At 44.7% G+C, this 24,394-nt stretch overlaps 2 protein-coding genes across 4 annotated transcripts in view; both read left to right on the forward strand.

Moving 5' to 3' along the window:
- The first annotated feature begins 1,826 nt into the window (after nt 1–1,826).
- On the forward strand, nt 1,827–9,352 carry LOC148814778 (myosin light chain 4-like). Its single transcript, XM_088906166.1, has 7 exons — nt 1,827–1,986; nt 5,011–5,038; nt 5,910–6,059; nt 6,540–6,713; nt 7,334–7,411; nt 8,841–8,884; nt 9,095–9,352. Exons 1-6 carry the CDS (start codon nt 1,882–1,884, stop codon nt 8,867–8,869), a joined length of 564 nt encoding a protein of 187 aa, XP_088762292.1. The 5' UTR covers nt 1,827–1,881; the 3' UTR covers nt 8,870–8,884; nt 9,095–9,352.
- Nucleotides 9,353–16,517: 7,165 nt separating this feature from the next.
- The window catches only part of maptb (microtubule-associated protein tau b), a 54,300-nt gene continuing 46,423 nt past the window's right edge, over nt 16,518–24,394 (forward strand). For all 3 annotated transcript variants that reach the window (XM_088906221.1, XM_088906225.1, XM_088906229.1), the window contains exon 1: nt 16,518–16,610. The gene's annotated coding sequence lies outside the window, so the exon portion shown is untranslated. The remainder of the gene's footprint in view (nt 16,611–24,394) is intronic.

Raw genomic sequence — 24,394 nt, forward strand, 5'->3', positions numbered from 1 at the left:
GGTTTCCTCCCACTGTCGAAAGACATGCTGGCAGGTTAACTGGCCACTGGAAGAACTGGCCCTGGTATCAGCATGTGCCTGTGTGTGCCCTGGCATCCTGTCCAGGGTGCCTCATGCCCATTCCTCGCCAGGTTAGACTATGTCTTCCCCTGCAACCCTGCACTGGATAAAGCAGTTTAGAAAAAGGATGGTTTCAAGCCCTTGTGGCTCTCTGTCAGTGCCACACCTCCTGGTTCAGTGATAAAATCTGACCAGTTTGAACCAGCGATTTCTGCACTGCCGACCTGTATCTTCAGTAGTACTATGGTTATAGTTTGACCATAATTCAGAAATTAGAGAATAACCATGGTTCAGATACAAGGAGGGACAATTCATCACACGTGCAACTGCATAGACCACGTAACCCATTGTATTAAGCCAGCTTCGAACAGTGGTTTGGATAAATACCTCAGCCAAAGGATTAGATAAAATTCATAGATAAAAATAACTATAATTGTAAAGCCAGTGATGTAGACAGCATACAATGTCCCGTGTAGGTAATCAAGGTACATACAGTATAGTGTTTCTCAGTTGGGTTAGTCTGTGACTGACTGTTCATACTGCAGCTGGGGAGTCAGATTTGGGATGAAAACTTTAGCTCAGGAACTGGAATAGGACTGCCAGCGATAGATCAGCAGTTTCCCATTCTGAAAACGTTACTCCCAGAGGTAGTCAGCTGTTAACGACCAGAGCCCCGTTCCCTTCAAGAGATGGGTAGGCACTGTCCAACAAGCAGCATTAGGGCTGATGGGTGATCCTGGTGAGAAGCAAGCCTGCGTTCACGTTAATTGCTCTTGTCATTGATGTTTCTTAATTTCCTGTCACATTTTAGTAACCTGCATAATTCATTTACTTTAGAGTATGTGGTTTGCCTGCAATGGAAATGTTCAAACAGCCATCCTGTGCCATATTGCCTGCCTGTGGTTCACAGCTATAATGGATTTCCACCCTGTCTGTATAAACTAATCCCGTCACCTTTTCACTTAGCACCATTAAAGAACATTATGGTCCATAATCCTGCCACTCAAAGGGTTCTGCCCAGCTGACAGCAGGGAAAGAGACACAGCAGAGCTTTCATTAACGCAGAGGAGCTAAGAGCTGTTCGTCTGACGAATTTCCTGTCTTTTATCTATTGCTAAAGTCATGATTCATTCTCGCATTTAGATCCCAAATCTAGGGACCACCTCACAGACTCCACCTGGAGGTCCTGAGGAGAGAGTCCCAATGGTGTCCAGTGACAAGTTGCAGTTTTGCCCCGCTTCTGTTTCATCGAAGAATCGGCCGAGAGAGGGGCTCCTCCGCAAGGATCTTGGCGATCTGTAAAGACATCACTTCTAAGTAAAGAGATGTTGAAGCAGGCAGATTTGGTTGCTTGAAAGGAATGAGGCGGGGGTGGTGGGGGAGGTTATAAAAAGTCCATGTCCCCTGTGCATTGTCTGGCCTTCCCAATTAGAGCAATGCCTTTTCTGTCAACGTGCGATTCCTCGTTCAACGTGAACGATTCACACCCCGAGGGAAAGACAAATTAATAAGCGAAAGCAATTATCTGCAGCTACAAGAAGGCAGCTGCTTGGTGACACAATGGAGGATGTGAGGACAGGGGCTGATGACAATGGGCAAACTGTGAAGTGCGCACAAGGGTAAGACTTCTTTCCTTATATAGTAGGCAGAGCTAACTCCTCCAGTTGCCTGTGCACTGCCCACCCCCCACCCCCCTCCAGTGTCACAGAGGGGCTGGGTATATATTGCCAGGGAAATGGGCTGAGTCTTTTGTCCCTTGGAGCCCCTCTGTGACAAGACCCCCGGTGCCCACCGCTCTGTGGAAGACTTTCTCTCTCTATCATGGCCCCCAAGAAGCCCGAACCCAAGAAGGAGGCAGCCAAGCCGGCCGCCGCCCCCGAGCCTGAGCCGCCCAAGGAGCCCGAGTTTGACCCCAAGAGCGTCACCGTGAGTTCCTCGCCTCAGCTGGTCTTCTTCCACCCGCCGAGGAAGACCAAGCTCCGGACCTTTGCCTGCCTGCCAGATCTTATCATTGGAATTGTCTAAAAAGCGCGTCCTATTCCCAGCGCCACTCAGGGGTGTGTGCCTTTTCACGAATGTTCTGAATTTTGCTTTTCTAAATTGGCATTGGTTTTCTCACAAACGTCCTAATTCAGGACAAGCCACAGCCAGAAAACCAAAAAAATGTTGCTCGTAGCTCCTGTAAGATTGTGTTTTACAGCTCTTCAGTAGAATCATGAAGTTGAATGGTCATGAATCCATTGGAACAGTCATGATTTGTGAAAACAGATCATATAAAATATATAAAATAATTACGTTATTTAAAAAAATTAATAGAGTGCTTTCTTATGGAAACCAAACCAGTTTTAATTTGTTTAATTGGAACTGCAAACAGAAAGCCTCCTGTCTGATTCATTGATTCTGATTATTACCATACCTTGAAAGCACAGAGGACAGATGGAACAAAAGAGCAGACAGTTGCTGAGCTGGCGCTGAAATGCTTGACAAGCTTCGTTCTGTGTACCAAAACAGGCTCCGGATGCCAGTCTTCTCTTTGTGAATGGAGCTAAGTGTCAGGCATTGCTTTAATCTCAGCTGTCAAATGAATCTACTGTACTGGCACAATATCACAGGCAAACCATTGACTACAATGGTGTGAGCACTGTGCCAGGGCAGCAGTGTGGAAGAGTGGTGACAGGTTTGGACACAACCATTAGGCTGTGGGTTCAAAGCCCAGATTAGATGCTGTTGTTCGACCCGTGAGTGTGGTACTGAGAAATACCCAGTTGTGTAAATGAGTGTAACTCCAAGATGGTTTGGTTAAAATGCCAACAACTGTGTAAGCTACTGTGAATGGCGCTACACCCTGCGTAGTTACAGTTATAAAACAGCAAGACATTGGTCAGAACCCATGTTTTCAGACATTAAAATCTCTAAAAGGAAGTTATTCAAGAGTTTCACCTACACATTCGTTGTGACTTACAAATGTAATAAGGTCATTTTGTTGACTCTTGCAATCATTGTCTTTTGAGAAAGAAGACATACGCTTTAGTTATAACTGAATCACAAATGCAAAACTTGCATGACAAAAAATGATCAACTAGTATAATAATATAAGCATTCTAATGAGTATGCTTATATTATTACACTACATAATAAGAATTCTACGTATTACTGGTCATAAAGTCAGTGACAGTATATGTAGAAATGTTTTATTTCAAAGAATATATAGATATTTTGCTCGAATATTGCTCATGTGGCAACTAATGCTTTGAAGCAAAAGGTTCATTTATCTCCTGAGCTCAAATAGGAATAAAGGATGAAATTCAGTTAGAATGGTTTCTTAATTCCTCTCGTGCTTTTACCAAACCCTTGATGATGAAGAGCCATCAATACCTCGTCACCTCTCATCTCATTTGGATCCCTGAGAAAGCAGCGCTCGGCTCACGCTGTCTCCTCTGGGAGAGGGGAGACGTCAGGCCCTGTTCAGCAGGCTGCCAGTGCTCTCTTTCACAACAGCCACATCCTACCTGGAAGAAGAGGAAGAGAAACTTGCTGAAACTGGCTTTAACAAGTAAATACTTGGGAATTAAATTAAGTCACGTTATCAGTAACAGTGAGGTAATATTACACGTTCTCGATAATATTGAATCTTCTCTCCCAGGGCATCTCCACCACAGACCAGCATAGAGCTACAGTGACTCTTTACAGCAGGAGGTCTTTGTTTGGCTGCTTTTGGCCTCTGCGTGAAAAAATCGATGCTACACCTAATATTAAACCCAGACATCCACAAGGTGCATTTCTGGAAAAGGGGTCTTGAGCTGCGTCAGTTCATTGTAATTACTGTAATTACTGGTTATTTCCATCCTGCACCTGGTCCATGCAGCCCTGTTTGTGAGTCTCACAGCTACCCAGCTGTTCTCTATGGTTCCTGGAGCCCCTTACCAGCTGCAGGCCCTGCAGGTTGACAAATTGTTGGCGTTTTACAAGCAAGCAAGTGCAACCGGGATTCCACAGCGAGATGTTTACTACAACGGCTTTGCAGCTACTCCCTGCTCTTCGGCTGGTCCCTGTGCATGGCTTTGCATTCTTATTGTTCCCAAAATTAGCTCCTGTTTTTCCACCGGGACCATGTGGGAGATTGGGTTTCGCATGGATCCTGGCGCCAGCACGGGGCCGAGTTATTTTTAGTCCGTGGGATAGGAAAGGAAGGACGGCAGTGCCCAACTTTGACCCTGAAGCACGCCTTGGAATAACATCTTGAGAACCCCCCTGCCGCCCCCCCCCCCACCACACACACATGTCAGACACACGACACCTCTGCCCCTCCAGCTGGGCTCCTGCTGTTGTTGAAAGTGGGTCTCCACAAAGACGCTCGGGGAGGTTCGTCTTCTGCGGCAGAGGGGTGGGATCCAGACCCCCCCAGGAGATCGGAATTTCACCCCAACTTTCACAAATGTTCTCTTGCTGCTGAACAGGTTTTGCGGTCTGGGGAGAAATCATGCTCATGTACAGAATAGGAAGGCAAAATCGTCACTGAAACTAACAGAGCAGAAGGTACAAATTAGTTTGGCAAAGGCCTTACAGAAAGAGAAACCATCTCGCGTAGCAGTAGATGGACTCCTCCATCTTGCATGAAGCAGAACCTAATGTCACCAGTGCCAGCAGGTGAATCAACCCATTTATTTCATATCTGCAACACAGAATCTTCTGATGCTTAATATCCATTAAAAAAATACATGGACAACTTCCTAATTGAATTTCAGTGATGACAGGACTCAATGTTTGCCTTTACTAATTTTCTGATTGGCAAAAAAGCGATTGCGGTTGCTTGGTCTGTTTGTGGTGTTTTGTTGTTACGGGCCTAAAAGGATAACAGAACAACAGCGGTAAAAATGTATCCAAAGCTTAGCAATACAGTTCTTGTCCATGGGATTTGTCTCAATTTTGGTATTTTTTGCCTTTTTTCAGATTGAATACACTGCAGACCAGATTGAGGGTATGTACTGTATGACATTACTTCTGTGGAGCCTTGCAGATAATGTAAAGATATTTTTATATAGCTTTTATATTATTCCTGATTGATTTGCGTGTCTGTGTATAGTTTGCATGTTCTCTAGTTTCCTCCTTCATCCTATGTGGAATACTTGGTGAAATTGTCTACTTGCCAGCAGCCATATCACTCTGCAGCTCACAGCTGGCAGCCCCACTGAAGCTCAGCAGGTGTGAGCCTGGTCAGTACCTGGATGGGAGACCTCCTGGGAAAAACTAAGGTTACTGCTGGTAGAGGTGTTAGTGGGGCCAGCAGGAGGCGCTCACCCTGCCGTCTGTGTGGGTCCTAAAGCCCCAGTATAGTGATGGGGACAATATACAGTAAAAGGGATGAGACATAAAACCGAGGTCCTGACTCTCTGTGGTCATTAAAAATCCCAGGGCGTTTCTCAAAAAGAAGGGGTGTTCTGGCCAAATTTCCCATTGGCCCTTACCAATCATGGCCTCCTCATAATCCCCATCAATAAATTGGCTTCATCACTCTGTTCACCTCCTCACTGAGAGCTAGTGTGTGGGGAGAGTACTGGTGCACTATGGCTGCCATCACATCATCCAGGTGGGGCTGCACACTGGTGCTGGTGGAGGGGAGTCCCCATTACCTGTACAGCCCTTTGAGTGGAGTGTCCAGAAAAGCGCTATATAATTCATTATTAATTATTACTTTAAACTGTCAGGCTGTGGTCCCTGGCGCCCCCGAGGAAGAGAGCTGGGTACCCCACATTATTACTCTGTGCTGCTGTGTGGCTCTGTTTCCTCCCTAGCCCGTGTTGCGTAGATACAGCAGTTCTCACCCCCGCTGCGTCTCCGTGTCTCCACAGAGTTCAAGGAGGCCTTCACACTCTTCGACAGGACACCGACCGGGGAGATGAAGATCACTTATGCCCAGTGTGGGGACGTGCTGAGGGCTCTGGGCCAGAACCCCACGAACGCTGAGGTCGTGAAAATACTGGGGAAGCCCAAACCCGAGGGTCAGTGACTTTACCTCCGTCCCAACCAGCCCCTCAAGTCAACCAACTAACAAATGAATAAGTGTGACAGGCAGTGAGGACTAAAGCTCATTCAATATACAGTACTCATTCCCATGTCTTCTGGACCCAGGTAGCTTTGCTTCCGCAAGATTCTAACTGCTTGTGTCTGCAGACTTACAGCACTGCAGACTCATTATTATATTTGGCAGATGCTTTTTCCCCAGAGCACTTACACTGGTTCACATTCCTACACTTAAGTATTTTACTGGAGCAGTGTTAGGGAAGTATCTGACTCAAGGTGGGAACAGCAGTGCCAGTGGTTGAGTTGAACCCATAACCTTCAGGCTGCAGGTGCAGAATGCTAACCACTAGGCTGCACAGCTGCCCTCTTGATATTCTCCTCTCCTCCTGGGATGCTGTGCCTTGAAACCCTCGACAGGTAGCGGGTGGGTGCAGTGAGTGTTGTACCTCTTCCCACAGAAATGAACACCAAGATGCTGGATTTCGAGACCTTCCTCCCCATGCTGCAGCACATCTCCAAGTCCAAGGACCAGGGCACCATGGAGGACTTCATAGAGGGTCTGCGCGTCTTTGACAAGGAGGGGAACGGGACTGTCATGGGTGCTGAGTTACGCCACGTCCTCGCCACGCTCGGTGAGACACTGCTCCTCCGCTTTGCTGAGCCTTTATTCTGCGGCAGAATACACAGTGTTAACGCTGGGACCACTCTGGGCTATGGATGTGCTTCTGCAGAGCACGTGTGTCTGCAGGTCTTTATTCTAGTCTGGCTTTATGACACTCCACCATTATTGGCCTAATGGGACCAGTTTAAGAGCTTTTCCCAGTCTGTAAGCTGTTGTGCCTTTAAAGAGACCTATAAAGACTTATAAGAGACCAATAAAACCCACTGGATTGTGTCCTTCTAGTAAAAGGGCTGGACTACCCTGCTTTAAGAGTTAAACTTTATTAGCATGTAAAAAAACAGCTTTTATTCAAGTATTTATAAATGAGGAAGATGCAGCTAATTATTTGTAGACCTTTCAAAAGCAAATAAGAACACTCTTAATGCTTTCAAATGTGGCTCTGTGTTGTGCCCAATACTCCATCACAGACATGATAGCTTTGATTAAATGTTACAGACTCCAAAGACACACATGTGAGAATATTCTGCAGATGCCTACTTCAGGGAATGCAGTTTGTTCACGCTGCTGCATGCACACGCCCGCAAAGTGCTCCACACAAACGACAAAATGTAACTTTTGTCACCCCTGCAGGAGAGAAAATGACAGAGCATGAAGTGGAGCAGTTAATGGCTGGACAGGAGGATGCGAACGGGTGCATCAACTACGAAGGTCAGATTTCTGTGCAAACCAGTCCCCCCCATCCCTCTGCAGTGAGACTCTGCTCAGCCCTGCGTGTGAAAATGACAGATTCACAGGGTTCCTGGGAAAGCCCATTGGTCCATGTGGCCTCAACTGCTCCATCATTTTCTCATTTCAGATTAGGTTCTGTCAATTGTAATAACGAGGGAAAAAGTATCAGCAAAACCTTGTATCTTAATCCACTGTCTGCTTTTTACTTATGACACAGACGTACTATCTTCAAACATCCAGAAAGCAGCAATCAAATGTCAATCTCACCTGTATTTTTCAGTTATCCCAAGAATTTGTATTGCCTTCCAAGGACACCTTCACAAAAGGAAAATGCTGTGGGCACACAATAAACAGCACATCGATTTTTTTCTCAGCTTTTCACATCCCTCTATGCTGTAGGGAGGTCAGGGATATATGATTAAGGCTTTACTTTGAGGGGGAGGTACCAAGACAGAAAATGTTGTGCAAAAGTCTCAGACGTTTTGCACTCCCAGACCCCTTTTACTTGTTTCATTCTATAATGACCATTTTGTTAAATTGCAGCCATTTTGTTTTAAGCCAACAGCTAACAGATCTGTTGATAGATCTATCATTTGCACTACAATAAGTCGGCTTTATCGAGAAACAAATTATGCTCATTACGAGTCTCACCTGGCAGGGTGTCATTTAGATCTGGTTGGAAAATGCGATGGATTGGCTGCTACAACCCTTCATATTGACTGCTCGTGTATAGTTTACCTGTTTACCTGCGACAGTGTTTTTGAAGATTCTGTTCAATCCGTGAATGAGAGATGGTGAATGATGAGCTTGGCTTCTTCTCGCCCAAACTAAGCTCTGTTAATAACAATCCAAGATGTTGCTATAGTTGAAAATACTTACAATAGTGGAACCTGATCCCACAAAAGTGGCATTGCTGATGCTCTTGACTGTGTCTAGACTACTGCATAGCAACGACTGTCAGTCCTCACAGACTCATTAACAGACTTCAATTATTTAATAGAAAAACAGCAGTCAGTTGTTCACATACCTCATAAATCAACATGTGGATCTAGAAGTATTTGCAATATTGTCAGAAAGCATTACAGCACCTCAGGAGCAGGGACTAATGCAAATGACAGAATCCATCGGGAAGAGAGCTAACTCAGTTAGCTGTTCTTTTATCCAGCGCTCCATGAAAAAAGATGGATGTTACCATGACAACATTTTTGCTTTGTGAAAATTTTTTTTTTCTTATATGATCCTGTTCTGGTTGTGATGTTTCCATCCGGAAATGAAAAATCATCTACTCAACATAGAGATACGCCGCCCTTTGCATGACGTCTGATACGACTTGAACCGATTGTGAGAACAAGCGGCGCCGGTGTTCTGCTGATGATATTCTTTAACAATGTGTTTGTTTCTCTTGCAGCTTTCATCAAGCACATCATGTCTGGATAAAAGATAGCCCCCAACGTAAGTGAGGCATGATCGGTGACCTTAAACCATTACTAATCATTAAATCCCGATTTTTGTTTCTCACTGGTTTCTACTGTTACTCGTTTTGTATTTTGGCCAACTTGTAAAAGAATTCCTTTCTTTTTTATTTGGTAAAAAAAAGGGAAGACTCTTCAATGCCACCGAGTTCTACCGCATATTAACAGTAATTATTCTCTTCTTCTGTAGAAGCTGAGAAGCGCCTACGATCAAAACGACCTTCAACGAAACCAGCCTTGTGAGCCTTCAGTGTACAGCGCCCCCTAGTGCTGAGAGGTGTCCTTACACACCCTGGTACCTACAGCGGCTTAGAGATCCAGGCGCTTGCTCGCTTGCTCTCCAGCGCACTGTACTTTTCATGTAAAAAGACACAACTTTGTTCGTATAAAAAGAAGAAAAGTCCTGTTCCCGATGTTCAGCTGTCTGATGATATTTTTATTTATTTTTCTGTCATATTTCAAAGATTAAAATAAATTCAAATGTGACGCGTGGTTTTTGTTTGGTTCAACAAAGGACGCGGCGCTGCAAACGGGCAGTTTCTGGTCCCCCCACTCCAAGCTCGGAAGCGGAGTGGAAGCCACTTCTACAACCTAATGCCACTATAAAGTACATACCCCGTGTCTTGTACATGTGACTCAGATATGTCGGAACCGTCTCCTTACCAGTGCCGGATCTCGCATAGGGCCTACGAAAATTGTAGGGTCTACAAAAGGAGGGAAACGCCAACCAAAAACGAGCTGAAACACCATGCTTGCGAGGTGCTCCAAATCAATAGTCATGCGCCCTCTAGCGGCTATTCTAGAGACTGGAAGTGTCGAAGTGAGGGTCGCTCGGCCCCGCTCCATCAATCACGTGGTTAAGCATGAGACGGGTTTCAAGTGCATCTCGTCAATCGACGTCACTCAAATGGCGTTTACCCCTCTCTTTTTGCACATTTCGAAGTGAAAAGTGCCGGGGGCCGACGGACACCAAAATCCGGCCCTGCCCCTTTCCCAGGGGTCTGAAAACGGAATCCAAACACACCTCCTTACAAAATTCTACTGTCAGAACTGGAGAAGGCGAGGGGTACAAGCCTGCTTCCTTCTAGAGCAATCTTAGAGCGCCTCTGAGGAGCTGATAAGGGGCCGGATGTGTGCGGTGGGTAGTGGCCAGGGTGCCGGATGATGGGGAGCAGGTCTGTAGCTGCAGGGTTCACATTGCAGACGGCTGGAGGCAGCAGATACTGTGCCAGTGGAAGAGGGGGCTTTAAGATTACAGACTCAAAGGGCTTCTATTGGGGGGCTTTTCTAGTTGCTAGTTCTCTGGTGAAGAGCAGGAGGAGAAGGTGGAGAATCATGAGAGACTGTATCTGCAAGTACAGAGGAAGAAAACAAGTGCTATCTTTAATACAGTATCCTACCCTCCACGATCTGTATTCAGATAGATAGATACTTTACTGATCCCGTGAGGGAAATTGCAGTGCAACAGCAGCTTTACACAGACAACACGGCCACAGTGTAATGAATGATACAATAATACAATAATAATAATAGTACAGTAATATAGTAATATATATATAGTAATATATAGTATATATATAGTATAGTATATATACTATATAGTATAGTATATGTATAGTATATCTATATGTATATATAGTATATGTATAGTAATATACAGTAATAGTAATATTCAGCAAAAAACTAACTCAAAAAAAGGAAAACATGCTACCTGAACCTAGTGGGTTATCATATAAAATTATATGCATACAATATACACTGCAGAAGTATTTGTCATAAGATCCTTATGCCAGGTTACCATGATGAATCGAGAAACCAGCACAGTAAATTTGCAGGTTACCCACAGTATGTCTTCAGCAGGCATGTGGCTTCCTTTCCATCTGCGTCCTGAGTTGCCACATTTCTCTGTGCCTTGCAGTCTTTTCCTGTTAGGCAAACTGTGCTTCGGGATGCTGCGCTCTGCTTCCATCATGACACCGAGGTGAGGACGCTCCAGAAGTGTGCACGGTCAAACTCCCAAACAGTCACGGCCAGCAATGCGCCGTAAGCATTCTAGTCCAGCCTCAGCCCAAAGAGACACATGAAACCCACTGTGTGTTGCAGAAGAATCTGGAGAATGCTGCAATACTGTGTTAAATGCAGTAGAAATAATAATTGCTTACACTTCTATAGCGCAGTTCTGGACACTCCACTCAAAGCGCTTTACGGGTAATATGGACTCCCATCCACCAGCACCAGTGTGCAGCCCCACCTGGATGATGCGCCAGTACACTCCGCACACACCAGCTCTCAGTGGAGAGGAGAACAGATTGATGAAGCCAGTTCTGAGCTGAGGATTATTAGGAGGCCATGACTGGTAAAGGCCAGGGGCAAATCTGGCCAGGATACTCTTTTTGGGATTTTTAATGACAATGGAGAGTCAGGACCAGGTAAGAGCAGGACAAGGCAGATTGTATCTGTAATAATACAAAAAGCAATAAGAAGGATGTGTTGGGAGGTGATGGATAAAGAGGACAGGATGCTCTCTTGTATTTGGTGCTCTTTGGGATCCTTTGAGATGACAAGCACCACGCAAATGCAAGCAATTCTTATATTTTTATATCATGACTCTAATAACCGTAACATAAGAACAGAAGAAAAGTTGCAAATGCGAGGAAGGCCTGTGGCCTCTCTTCTTGCTTGGCAGCTCAGGAGGTACGATTTTACAACCTCGTTCTGCTGCTTCTTTAACTTGTGGTGACTCTGGGCCTCAAGCAATTGGCTGGGAAGCCGGCTCAGACAGCCACAGCTCTTAGGGTAAAACTGTATTTCTTATTCTGCCTCCTAAATCTCTGAACTGGCTTCATCACTGTCCTCCTCCCCACTGAGAGCTGTGTGTGGGGGGGAGAGTACTGGTGCATCATCCAGGTGGGGCTGCACACTGGTGGCAGTGGAGGGGATCCCCATTACCTGTACGGCGCTGTGAGGGAAGTGTCCAGGAAAATGCTATATAAGTGTAAGGACTTATTTTTAATTATTAAATGAATTACCTTTTAGTTTCCAACTGTCCTTGTCTGAATTTGAATCTTCCAGGTGGGCAATGTCTATATAACTCTTGGACTTTTATGTACTTGGATCCAATCTCCATGTCCAAATCTCAGTCTCCTCTATGCAAGACTGAAGAGAGTTGGTTTGCTTGCCCTGTGTATGACAGCCCTCTGCGAGCTGCTGTACTTTGAACTGTACTTCATCAGACTGCACGGATGTAACACTTTCCTCCTTGCTGGACGTCCAAGTTGGCAATAGGTACAGTAACTATGTGTTTCAAAAAACAAAATGAGACATTGTTCTGAACACAACCGACCTCCCCCTGCTAAGTGTTTTTTAACTGGCCCAGCTGTTGCCTTCTTTCCCAGAGTGCTCCACATACCCCGGCTGAGCAAGTGCCCGCGGCCAGCTTGGAGGGCTCTGCGTCCTCTGGGCATTTCCGAAAACATCCACAGACATCAGCACCTTCCAGAGCGGCTTGTCACAGCGGGGCAGCAACAGAGGAATTTGATCCAAGGGGCGGGAGGGGGTGGGGAGACTCTATAAATCGACTTGTCACCTGATCCGGAGCGATCCCCAGGACAATAGCCTTACCCTTTTATAGAAGGGCTCTTCTAACACATGCAGGGAACACAGAGACCAAAATAGGCCCCATCTCTCCTTCTGCACCTGGGGTTTTTCTGCAAGTGAAGGATCCAAAGATCACCAACATGGCCGTCCGCTCTCAGTCCTGTACAGGAACAACATTTGGATGCATTTTTAGACATCATTCAGCATTTTCCACCAGCTGTGTACGGTCTTATCTCCTGTTTCACTCGCCGAGGACTTGAATGGTCACCACCACCTTGCTGGAGAGAAGAACATTTTGTTCAGAAGCATGCACACACTCTTCATCTGGGAGACTGGCTTACAGCTCCTCCTCCTCAATTGGTTCTGAGCTCTGGACATGAGCGTGGAGCCCTGGACAGTCCGACAAATGTTCCAGGAATGCAGAAAGTCATGGTTAGGCTGTCCAAGAACATTCGAGCACCAAGCCAGCCGTGCACGGGATTTTTAATTGCTTTTGACTTTTAGGCTGTGTCGGTAGACAACGCTTAATCGACTAGTGGTTATCGAAGAACTGCAGATCATTTTAGAGGCAGGAGTAAAAAGAAATAATTATTTCTATTTAAATGAACACAGGCCAAACTAACAAGCAACATTTATTCCTAAGGAAATACTTGGTATTATATGATAGGCATTCAGGATGTTCATGATAAGCCAATAAGAATTAACAGCAATAAACAGTCACTAAGGAGACAAGGAGATGTGTTCATCCCCAAAAACATAAACTAATGCCAAATGTAGTCATCACTCCTGCAGAGTCACTTATAATAAAATCACGTTTTTACATTTTATCCAAAATACAGGGCACAACAAGGTTTTAGGAATGCTGGGTTACCCACACTTAGTACCAGAAACAGAACTTGAACCAGGAACTTCTTTTAGCTCAGACACTGGACCAGTAGCTAATAGGAACGAAATTCTCTGATAATCTGTGATGCTCGCCCAGGAACAGGCTGTTCTGACGGCCCAGGCACAAGAGAGAGTTCAGCTGCAACACCGCTCTCTTGTGACCGTCAGCGGTATAACATACTGTCTAGGCAGCACGTCAGAAATAATGATTCGAAAAAAAAAGACAAATTATTCAGAAGGTTTAGTTCAGTGCAAGGAACAGTAAAGGGTGTTTTTACGTTTCTGACATTTTAGCATGACCTGAAAAACAGTGCATTATAAATCAACACTATGTCACTATGTAAGAACTGCAAACCCAAGCAACATGTACGTTTATATAACATTATGTTTATCATGATTCCCATTACCCATTTTTTCCACTGAGTGTGCTCTTATTGTTCAGTCAGTTATAAATCAAATGCTGAGTCAGTTCTCATTGCTAAGGATTAAATGCACGAAGAGTAGTATTCTGAAAAAAATCATAAAGGTTTGAGCGCGGTTTCAGTAAGAATGAAATAAGAATGTGGAAAACACAATCTTTGGATCCTACTACAGTAATTGGCTCAGAATGTAATGCGTTCTGTGTACAGTAGCATCGATTTTGCTGAATGGTGTAATCAGAAGACTGAATTTCTCCTTCTGAATCATGGGACCTCCATATAAATTTCTTCTGGAACGTATTTGTTGATTGGCAGATGTTTTATACTTTATACAGAAAATATACAGAAAATAACACAATAGGAAGGTCCTCGTGCGATATGTTATGTTTTCAATTAAAGACTAGATAGCTAATATTTTTCCTTTAGAAGATCTCTGTCTTTTTTTCCTTTGTAAAAGCATAGGGATTACTCATAACTATCTTTTCACCTTCAAGACTCTCTTGTAAATGTCTTTAATGTCCTTGAAAGTTGCTAATATTTTTTATATTGTATAGTAACCTACAATAAACCTATAATAAATAATATAGATAAGTGCTGCATACTCAATAAATATTGCCTTACCATTAAGTACTATCCTTTGACCTACAACCCCAACTCAAGACCACTTTCATAATGGCTTTAGTTCAAAACAATATACTAGTCAAACAGGCCGAGGTGAAACATTGAATTGTGCCTCCGGTGTCATCAAATCACACATACATTGAGCGTGCCTGCCATCTAGTGGAACATTTTTGCAATGACGGCGAGAAACGTCACCAGCACACTGTGTCGTTATTTTAATTCATGCAGCCATGGAAGACACTACACACTGGCATAATCACAGAAAGAACAACGTGACACGAGCTGCAAAGAAACGTTCAGAACACTTATAAAGATGAATTGCAATAGTGATTATTCAGAAATCCGTTATTTCCATTTAGGGTTATTAAATTCTAATTGCTGTAATTATTAATATGTTGTGCATGAAATGTAAGTAAAACAATGATAACACGTATATTCAATACATTCAAATAATTGAACTATTTTGTGTTTCATTGCATTATAACAGTTTCCTGCATCTCTCTTGCTTCTATTTTATGTTCCACCTGTCGATATAAGCTGTCAGTCTGCCTGATAATAATAATCATCATGTAATAAACTGTTTTATGTAGCGTCTTGAAAGGCGGCTTCTCAAAGCCTACATGCAGATTGTAGGCAGGAGCACATTGCAGAGACCCTCAGCTTTGGGAATGTCTCAAACTTGCTCTGTGACCCTTGAATGCCAAGGCAGAGCTGTAGGTGCCATTTCAGGGTTTCCAAACCCTAGTGTCTTCCTCAGTCATAAAAACAAACTCAGCTTAGGGATATTGTCTCCAAGGCCTCTGGATTCATAACAAATTTGGGGTCCAGATCTTGGGTGGCGAGATACTGTTGTACCAGTACTGTTGTAGGATCCCACTCCTGACAGCTACTCTCATTAGGGCGGAGCGGTGGCTCTGTGGCTCAGGATCTGTGCCTGTGACTGGAAGGTTGCTGGTTCAAATCCCGCAGCTGGCAGAGGAATCCTACTCTGTTGGGCCCCTGAGCAAGGCCCTTAACCCCAACTGCTCCAGGGGTGGTGCACAATGGCTGACCCTGCACTCTGACCCCCAGCTTCTCTCCCTGTCTGTGTCTCATGGAGAGTAAGCTGGGGTCTGTGAGAAGACGAATTCCTAATGCAAGAAATTGTACAGGGCCAATAAAGCAACATTATTATTATCATTATCAACTTAATCAAGGTACTTCCCACTGATTGCTACAGTATAATACCCAGGTGCACAAATGGATACCAAAGTAATTTGCTATGAATAAAACACACCCATCCATTTTCTAACCACTTCTTCAGATTCAGGGTCGCAGAGGAGCCGGAGCCCTATCCCAGCAAACACTGGGCACAAGGCAGGACACACCCTGGACAGGACACCAGCCCATCACAGGGCACACAGACACAAACACACGCTCGCACCAGCGCCCGTTTTCCCAGTACGTTTTATGGACCGTGGGAGGGAACTGGAACACCCAGAAATAAAACCTACATGAATACAGGGAGAACATGCAAACACCGCTGAGACAGCACTCCAGGTCTGGAATTGACCTGGGCCACAACACTGCAAGACAGCAATGCTTCCCCATAAATAAAACTGTCAACCAAATAATAAAGAGTTGTTATAATACCTTTAATTTGCACAGAAGTCCACAACATGTTAAACCTGGAATGAATAAGGCAGGTAAATAAGGGAGAAAACTAGAACAGTACTTCTGGGCACATGCAATATTTGGTGACACATACAGTATGTCAGCTTTTCTGATTTGTATGTTTTTGACGATGGGCATTCCGTTACTATACAGAAGGGCAAAGAAAAATCCTTCCCCGGCCGATGATATTACAGAATGAGTAAGCATTACCATATAGGACCAAGGAAAATCGTATTTCGTTCTTATTTCTTAAAGCACAACGATAAGCAATACTCGCTATAGTATTTTAGGTGGTATTTAAAACAACATGACAGATGCCACAATATTAACATCAGTAAATGCGCTTATTTAGGAAGATTTTTCTTTTAAATAGAAGATGACAGCTCAAAAGCAGCCCCCCTCTCTCTTCCTCATTCACTCGGCTCTCTAGCGCCCCCTCCCCCTAGAGGGCTCCAAGCGAACTGCAGCGCTCGATCGATTGGTCAGTGACTGACTGCAGCTGGAGAGACAATAACACTGTCTGCCACACAGGTAAGTAAAGCTATATTTCTGGCCATTAGCGAAACTGAAATCTGCACGGTTTCAGTCATAACTTTCATTAAGAGACACGGCTTTGCAGCGGGGCCACTGTCAGCTGTCCAGGTTGGGTAATTTTGTCACGATTTAAAACCGGCGTTCGTGCCTGTCATGTCAGTATAATATTTTTCCGTTGGGTGGGAGAGGTTGGGCCTGTGTAGTTCTATGCATGACAGCTTACACCAGCACGAACTGGGAAATTTCACATGCTCCTCTGAAAAATAAAGGTGGGTAATGTGGCATCTGCGTTTTATTTTCGATTTTACCAGTTCGACGAATGCTCGGGCCGTGGTTAAGAGCTTGCACGTCTATAACAATTGCGTTATAGCTTGTCACCCGCCGAAAAGGCCAGCCCGGCGCTTTCTGTCGCTGAAATGAGATTTTCGGATGCTGCCACAATGCATACAAATTCTTTAAAGTGTCTCTTCTGGGCATTTCGCGCTACAGGGCTGACCCGTAAGCTCGCGAATACGGGGAGCGATGCGCCTGTCATGCCCAGACGTTTAAAAAGACGTTTGGCTCCGTTTTCCCCCCTCTGCAACCTCCAGCGGTTAATTTCTATTCAATTGCGATTAAATTTAAATTGATTTGCATGTTTCGCAAAACCAGATGCCCCGCGTGGAAGGCGCTTGCACACAAAGGCGGGCTTTTAGCGTGTGGAAAGGAGGAAGAAAAGCGGAACCTTCCTCCGTGTTTGGTGGCAACAAACAATAAAATGTATGCGTGTGCTGGAACGCGCTTCTCCGGCTGTTCTGGAGCTTTCTCTGGTTTCGCTCTGCACAAACGCGACGTTCCCCGCGTGGAGAAATGCCAGGCAGTAGATGCCGGTAGAGCAGTCAAGGCGCTTAGCGGCTTTGTGCAGAGAGAGAGGGGTGTCGGCGCTTTCCTTCGACATGCAGTGGAAAGGGACAGTTTTTCTCTCCCTTCTGCTATCCGCGCCCAGTGGTGCTGATGCGGGCTGCAGCCGGCGCGACCGGGCTGCCCTGCTGCTGGGTGTGTGACAGCACCGTGCCATCGCCCCGGGAGTGTCAGATCAGATCAGAGGGGTAAAAAAAAACCCCAGAAAGGCGCATTCTTTACATGCATAAGCCTGGAAAAAAAACTGCATTTACGTAGGTTTGCTCTACATCATCTGCCTAGTGGAGAATCTGATCGCCGCGCCTGGCGTGGTCAACGTGCAGCAGAGATGAATAACAGAAATGACTTTCTTCGGCGGTGTTCTTGCCGTGTCAGAACAGCCACTGCGGTAACGTCGCTACAATTGAGTGGTGTGGTAATGTGCTGCATTGTAACAGCACCGAAGCCTTTGGGCAGGAGAGCACACGCACCACAGGCGCCGCGCCGCGCAGCCTTGCAGGCGAATAACGAGACGGGCTTTATCTGGATTTGTTTTTTTAACGGCAGTTAAGTGAAATAGTGGCGATCTTAAGGTGAATTCATATCGAATTTCCTTGGTGGGTGAGCAGAGCGTTATTGTGCTGTAAAAACCCCAAATCGAATCTCCACGGCAGTTCTGGTATTTCTAGTTTAAAGGCTAAATGTGCTGTACTGGTGGTATTTCTATTGATTTGGATTGTCAATGGCCGCTGCATGCTTTTGCTGAGATCTTTGTCTTGCCGATTTCATGGCTCCGGACACACCTTTCTCAACCGCCCCCCCCTTCTCGGGGTCTTAAAGGGGACCTGTTGTAAGACGCTGCCGGCCTAATGCTCAAGGCGAGCTCTGTGGCGAGCGGAAGCGCTTGGGAAATCGACAGACAAAGGATTTTCTCGCCTTGTCGAGTCTGCCGAGGGCGAAGCATATTTACTGAGCAGGGCCAACTGTGCGGGTGAACGTAGAGCGCTATGACTTCTTGCAAAAAGACCCTCCCCCCCTCCACCACCACCTTCTTCCCACAGAAATTACACACCTTCTGGAAAAACTCAGCAGCCACTCCTCGGATACCCAAAGCGCACGTTAGGAAACGTAAGAACAAAGAGAAAAACATTTACTAAGGCAAAAATGCGTTCCTTCATTTTATGCCCGTCTTGTGTCCTGGTGGAATAAATAGAGTAGGCAGATTTGGCTTGTCTGACTAGCTGAATATAGTACCGAAGGCAGTGCTTTTGTTACCTCTGATATATATTATTATTCGTTTAAAGCGCTGTCTGTTACAATGGTCGCTTTAGTAAGATATGAGCTGACTGCTCTTTTTCATACTGAAATTGTTTCATTCAATCTTAACGGAGCGGTTTAGCCCACTGGGTGAGGTCGTCTCCTCAGTCGGTGTTCTGCTCTGCTGTTCCACGTTCGTATGAAATGCATATTTCAAAGCTAACACAGATTGGTTGATGTGATTCTCTCTGGGAAGGTACAGGTCCGGGTTCAACATTTTGGTTCCCTTCTGTCTAGGAAATTGTAACGTTGAAGTAAGGAAATGTAGTGAGGGAGAAAAGCAATTAATATAAACTTTATCATGGTGCCTTTAAAAGCGTTTTACAGAAGCCGTCTTGCTGAGAAATTGTTATGTCTGCCGGTGGATTTTGAGAAATAAAAAATGTTAATTCAATGACAACATAGTACTGTAACGCTTACGGCCGACAGGTACTGTGTAAGAGCCGGCGTACCAGAGCAGGTGACGTCACCTGCTCTGGTACGCCGGCTCTTACACAGTACCTGTCGGCCGTAAGCGTTACACTCTCCCCCGCTTAAATCGCCGTCCCCGGCGAAGGGCTATCCCACCCCGCTTCTGACACCAATGTAACGCAACGGGGGCTCAGGCGGGCGCCCTTGCCGCATCAGGTCGACCCCATCCCGACTGAGGCTCGAACCCGGGACTTCCGCGTCTCTCTGCAGCGACCTAGCCCCGTGAGCTAAAGAGAGATCTCTATCCAGCCCAGTAGCTGTAGTCCTGCTATCATAGGGAAGGGCGGTGACGTCACCTGCTCTGGTACGCCGGCTCTTACACAGTACCTGACGGCCGTAAGCGTTACAGTACTTTGTTCCAAATGCAATTTCTTTGCCTGCTGTAGAGAGAACGCCCTGGAAGACGAGCCCTCTTCTGCCTTGTCATGAACAATACCCATCAAGCACGTACATGCAGGGGTTGTTACAGGGGTCTGCAGTCAGTACAGAGAAACTGTTAAAATGAGCTGTTGAGCTGGCTCTGATCTGGGACTCAGTTGAGCTGCTGAGGGAAGCTCTCCAATTTAATTGAAGCGGACTTAAAGAACGCGGTTAATTAAGATGACCAATTAAGGAGCTCTCTCAAACAAGCTACGCAACCCAGTGGACTAAGGCAGCCAAGCCACATTCCTTAGTATGGTGTACAGTAGAATCATTACATCTGAAGTCAGTCTGCTAGTGATTGCTGTATGTCTGGCTTTAATCAAAAGGAGTGGTTTGGTTTTAAAATGCATTAGTGTCTTTGTTCTACAACTGCCTGTGGCCACTAGATACATTTAGCAGTGGAATAAGGTAATAATGAGGGCTTTCCTGAAGTAAAGTAATTGTTTTAAGCATTCTTAACTTTTCACATAACTGTGCCTTTAATTCAGTAGTACTGTATGCAATAACACTGAGTATCGTTTTACCATCCTGTCTGTAGCAATGAATAAATTATTTTTATAACATGTCGGTTTCTGTTCTATTAAGCACTAGCTTAATAAGTTAAAACAGTATTTTTTTAAACGAAGGCTGGTGCTGCAGTGAGCAATTTGTTGGTCTGTAACTGATTTGGATTAATACCAAGCCAGTGCAACCTGTCGGAGTTTAAAGGCACAATTCTTCATTGCATAAAATACATTTTACATGTGAACAATTGAGATACAGATCCTTTAATCACTTTAATCAGCTGCATACTGCTGTTAAGTGGTACATAATGGACTGTCTTGTTCTGCATACTGTACAAGAGTGTTTCAGGGCAAGCTGATTACTTTTTAAGGACAAGCTTATGTAGAGTCCACGGCCCATGTCCATTGTAATAAGCCCAGAAATGCTAATTGAAGAAACAGGCTGTATTAGAGATGGATGTCCCAGTGTGACGTAGAAATGGGCAGCAGTGCGCGGTTCTCAGATGAGAGAAGCTTTTCAAACCACAGTCTCTGGAAACTCCGAAGCTCACACCTGTTTCTGTTGACATGGAAGAACCCAGACTGACAAACGGCTTCTATTCCAGCTGCAAAGACCACTCCCTGTACTCTCTGCCTTGCTGTTTCTGTGCTTAAATGCTTTCATGTATTGTTGGGTTTTTTTTTGCACGCATAGTAAATGCGTGCTTCCTCGGGAAAATGGCAGAAATGCTGGATTTTTAAAATTGACATCATTGTTGAAGTACAAATGAGGTCAATAAAAAAAAATTAGACAGCAGCCTACTTTAAGCTGCAAGTTCAGTGCTCCTCTAGGTACAAAACTGTGAATCAAGAATAATGATCGATAACTTGTATCTTTGCATAAGGCTCGCATTTGGGAAATTTTGAATCTGATCTATCAGCCGTATTCTAGGAGTTGAACTACTAGGGTTCTGATCACTCTATAAGGTGAAGCAGCACTTTTCGAGAAGCAGAATAAAGGAAAAAAATGCCCCCCCCCAAAAAAAAATTGATTATGTTTTCCAAATCGTTTTGCTTTTTTGTCAATCGGTTTTTAACCAGCGAGCAAAGCGAACGACTCGCACGGACGTCGCGCAAGACATCAGACCTGCGGGAAACGCGGAAGGGAGACGTTCCGTATCAGGCAGTCCCCGAGACTGTCTGTCAGTTTGGGTGGGCGAAGAAGGCCGGCGCTTTAAAAAAACGCTGGCGTTGTCGATAATAATCGATGGCCCGCGTTGAAGCTGAGATTGCAGACTGCATGGTAAATTAATTGCAAATGGCCAGAAAGCTGCAGAGGAAATGGGAAGCAGCCGGACTGTTTTGCCTACAGCTCTGGAGGAACATACAGATACAGCAGTTCACCACATTACTGTTCCTACTGTTCTGTACTTAAAAAACCCAGCATTCTAGCGCAGGGTAGGCAACAACCACAGCTTTTATGATTATACCCTAGAGAGGCATTATGCATGGGTTGTGTTTAAACAGAATCTCAAACACAGCAATTATGTCTTTAGGAAGAAGCCACCTAAGCTTGGCATCCTAAGCTTTTATTTTATTTATAACTAAAGGCCCCCGTCTTAAAATCTCCAAGCTCTTTGTGCTGCTCCGCTTGGCAGAAGCTTTTCTGGATTTTTAAACAACAGCCAGTACTTCAGTCTTCCAAAGGGGGGAACGCCAGCACTGGGTTTGCAGCATGATGAACATGTAGAAGGAATTTAAAAAACCAGTCCTGCTGTGGGACCGGTCCATTTTCTCACTAGGGCAGTTGTAAGTCACGTGGGGTCACATGACGAATTGAGTGCAGGACCCATGAACCCTCCTGCCAGACGTTCCGTGTTTTTTTTTTTTTTTACGGTCCTCCAAAACTGAACTGGGATGGTTTCCTTATTGATTTTCAGTGTTTGAGCTCTGTCTGCTCATCCTTCAGCCACTCTCTGGGTCAGCAGTGCTATCGCATGAGATCAGTCGTCTCAGTGGTGTGAACAGAGCAAGGCAGGGTGTGCATCGGTCATAACAGAGCCACACTCCAATCGGGAATCTGGGATCGGACTCCTCGCAAAGCATCTGGAAAAGATTTGAGGGCAGTTGTACCTTCACCAGTGTAGTGGCAATCCTCCAGCTAGGAGGCTGAGGCCCTGGTTCTTTGGCAGGGCATTCTGACATTCCTAAAGTTGCAGGTTTTCACGTTTAGCTAAGATCACATGCCTCACTTGTTATTTTGAGATGTTGCGTATTACTGTAGCTTCATCTGTTAGTATTCACTCCGCTTCATGTGCTTTAATCATGGCTGAGAAGCTGTTTGGTCCGACTTTAACCTTTAGTGGCTCAAGTGGCCGGAAATGTGTTTGATTTACAGTACAGGCGAGTGGCATGTGCACAGTAAATGAAGTTCAGAACTTTTTAGCTGCCAGGGAAACGAATTTTCTCAGTAGGATAATTTAAGATGTACATAGAGATTGTGGCCTCGAAACGTATCAGATAAGCTTTTCACTGAGGGATCAAGCTTTATCTGGTGCAAGAGAGAGGCCTAAGACTTGTTGTCTGACCATTCCTGAGTCACTCACATTTAAAAGGGAATTTCCAAACTCAAAGACTTATGAGTCCTTGGAGGATACTTACAGTATAGGCCTTTTCGAAAGTATTAATATGTTTTTCAAACAATTACAAAACCAAACGTGCTCGTTTGTGCTTGAGCAAAAAGTAATCTAATGGTTCCATAGTGTGGTTTTCTGAAGAGATATTCCTTTTATTATGTACGGTTTTCCATTACAGTCTTAACATTCCTGTTGCTACCCATGCTGAATCTGCATGAAGAGTATGGTATGCATGCTCTGTATATTTCCAGTGAGGACTGAGTGATGACATCATGTTGTATTCTACTTGAACAGGGAAAACTAGGCCAGAGACACAGTGCTAGTCAGTCATAAGGGGATCAGAAATGAAGTTACTGAATGTCTATGGTATTGCATATTCCTAAGGTACTAGATGCTTTCCAACCTTTGCTGCATTGCATGTTTTCTTAATTTTAGTGCTGCATGTATGCCGATTAAAAAGCTGTGTGCTCCTTTAATGCAGTTTACTGTATTGTACCTGTTTCATATGCAGGAGTAACTTTGTTGTAGTGCCAGCTTCTTTGTGTGCATATTCAGATCTTTAAAGGTCCTGGTTTTTGATTAATGTGCCACCACCCAGAAAAGGCCCATCTGAAACTGCAGCTGTCCTGTACTGATAGGCTGGGCTCTGTGGTGTGAGAGTGAGCAATGAGAGTGTGGAACTCTCAGAACCAGTGGGTTCTGAGCCCAAGATGATGGGGGAAGATTATTTATATTAACCTGGGATGTCGGATTTTGTTCTCGACCGTTCTGAAACATACCACACTTGCTCTGCCTGCAAATCTTAAAAGGCGCACTTCGGTAGATCTGTCTTCAGAGAAATGGAAGTAGCAGAAGCATGACTGACTGACTGCAGTGGCAAAACAGGTACCCCTTGCTGTCAGCATGTCTCCTTTGCCTTTTAGTGAACTCTAGAGCTCTAGAAGTGCCAGTGCAAACCTAAGAATTCTTAATTTTGCTAATTCTTATCTTACCAGAAGCTGCTTAGAAGAATTAATCAGGACTTTTACAAATTTAATCCACACGTGCCCTGAGATAAAAAAACTATATAATTAGACCCTGTGAAGCATTAATGTGGACAAAACATGGTAACACCTTTACTTACAGAAGAATGGGGCTGAGTTGGAGTTAATGTCCATCCTGTTCATACAGTTTCGAAAGGAAATGGGAAATCTATAACCACAAATAGATACTTTTTGGAAAGAACATTCCTTGGAATTGTGATGTCCAAGGAACACCAGCCTATTGATTGCAGTGATTAGAAGTAGAGATCATGTTCAAATCAGGAAAGGAAATGGCCAGTTGCTATGGCCTTTGGGTGTCACTACGCAGTTTCAGATATCAGATTTGAAAGGTTGTATTTGATAAAATATGATAGCCGAATGAGTGATCCCAGACCTAATTATATTAGAGATCATCTAGGCGTACATGGAGGTAAAGCAGTGTACTTTATTCATTTTAACCTCAGTAAGTAACAAGATCAGCATGTTTCCTGAACATTGCAGTGCAGTTCTTACGCTATACAACTCCATAGCTCTTGGAAGACAAAGAACCT

Source organism: Atractosteus spatula, chromosome 26 (genome assembly GCF_055471065.1).
Source record: "Atractosteus spatula isolate fAtrSpa1 chromosome 26, fAtrSpa1.hap1, whole genome shotgun sequence".
In the NCBI taxonomy this organism is placed as follows: Eukaryota; Metazoa; Chordata; class Actinopteri; order Semionotiformes; family Lepisosteidae; genus Atractosteus; species Atractosteus spatula.

Bases quoted from the DNA above. Each gene is read 5' to 3' on its own strand.
- LOC148814778 (XM_088906166.1), top strand. From the start codon at position 1,882: ATGGCCCCCAAGAAGCCCGAACCCAAGAAGGAGGCAGCCAAGCCGGCC. The intron at 1,987-5,010 runs GTGAGTTCCTCG...GCCTTTTTTCAG, and splicing joins TTGACCCCAAGAGCGTCACC to ATTGAATACACTGCAGACCA. The intron at 6,714-7,333 runs GTGAGACACTGC...TCACCCCTGCAG, and splicing joins CCACGTCCTCGCCACGCTCG to GAGAGAAAATGACAGAGCAT.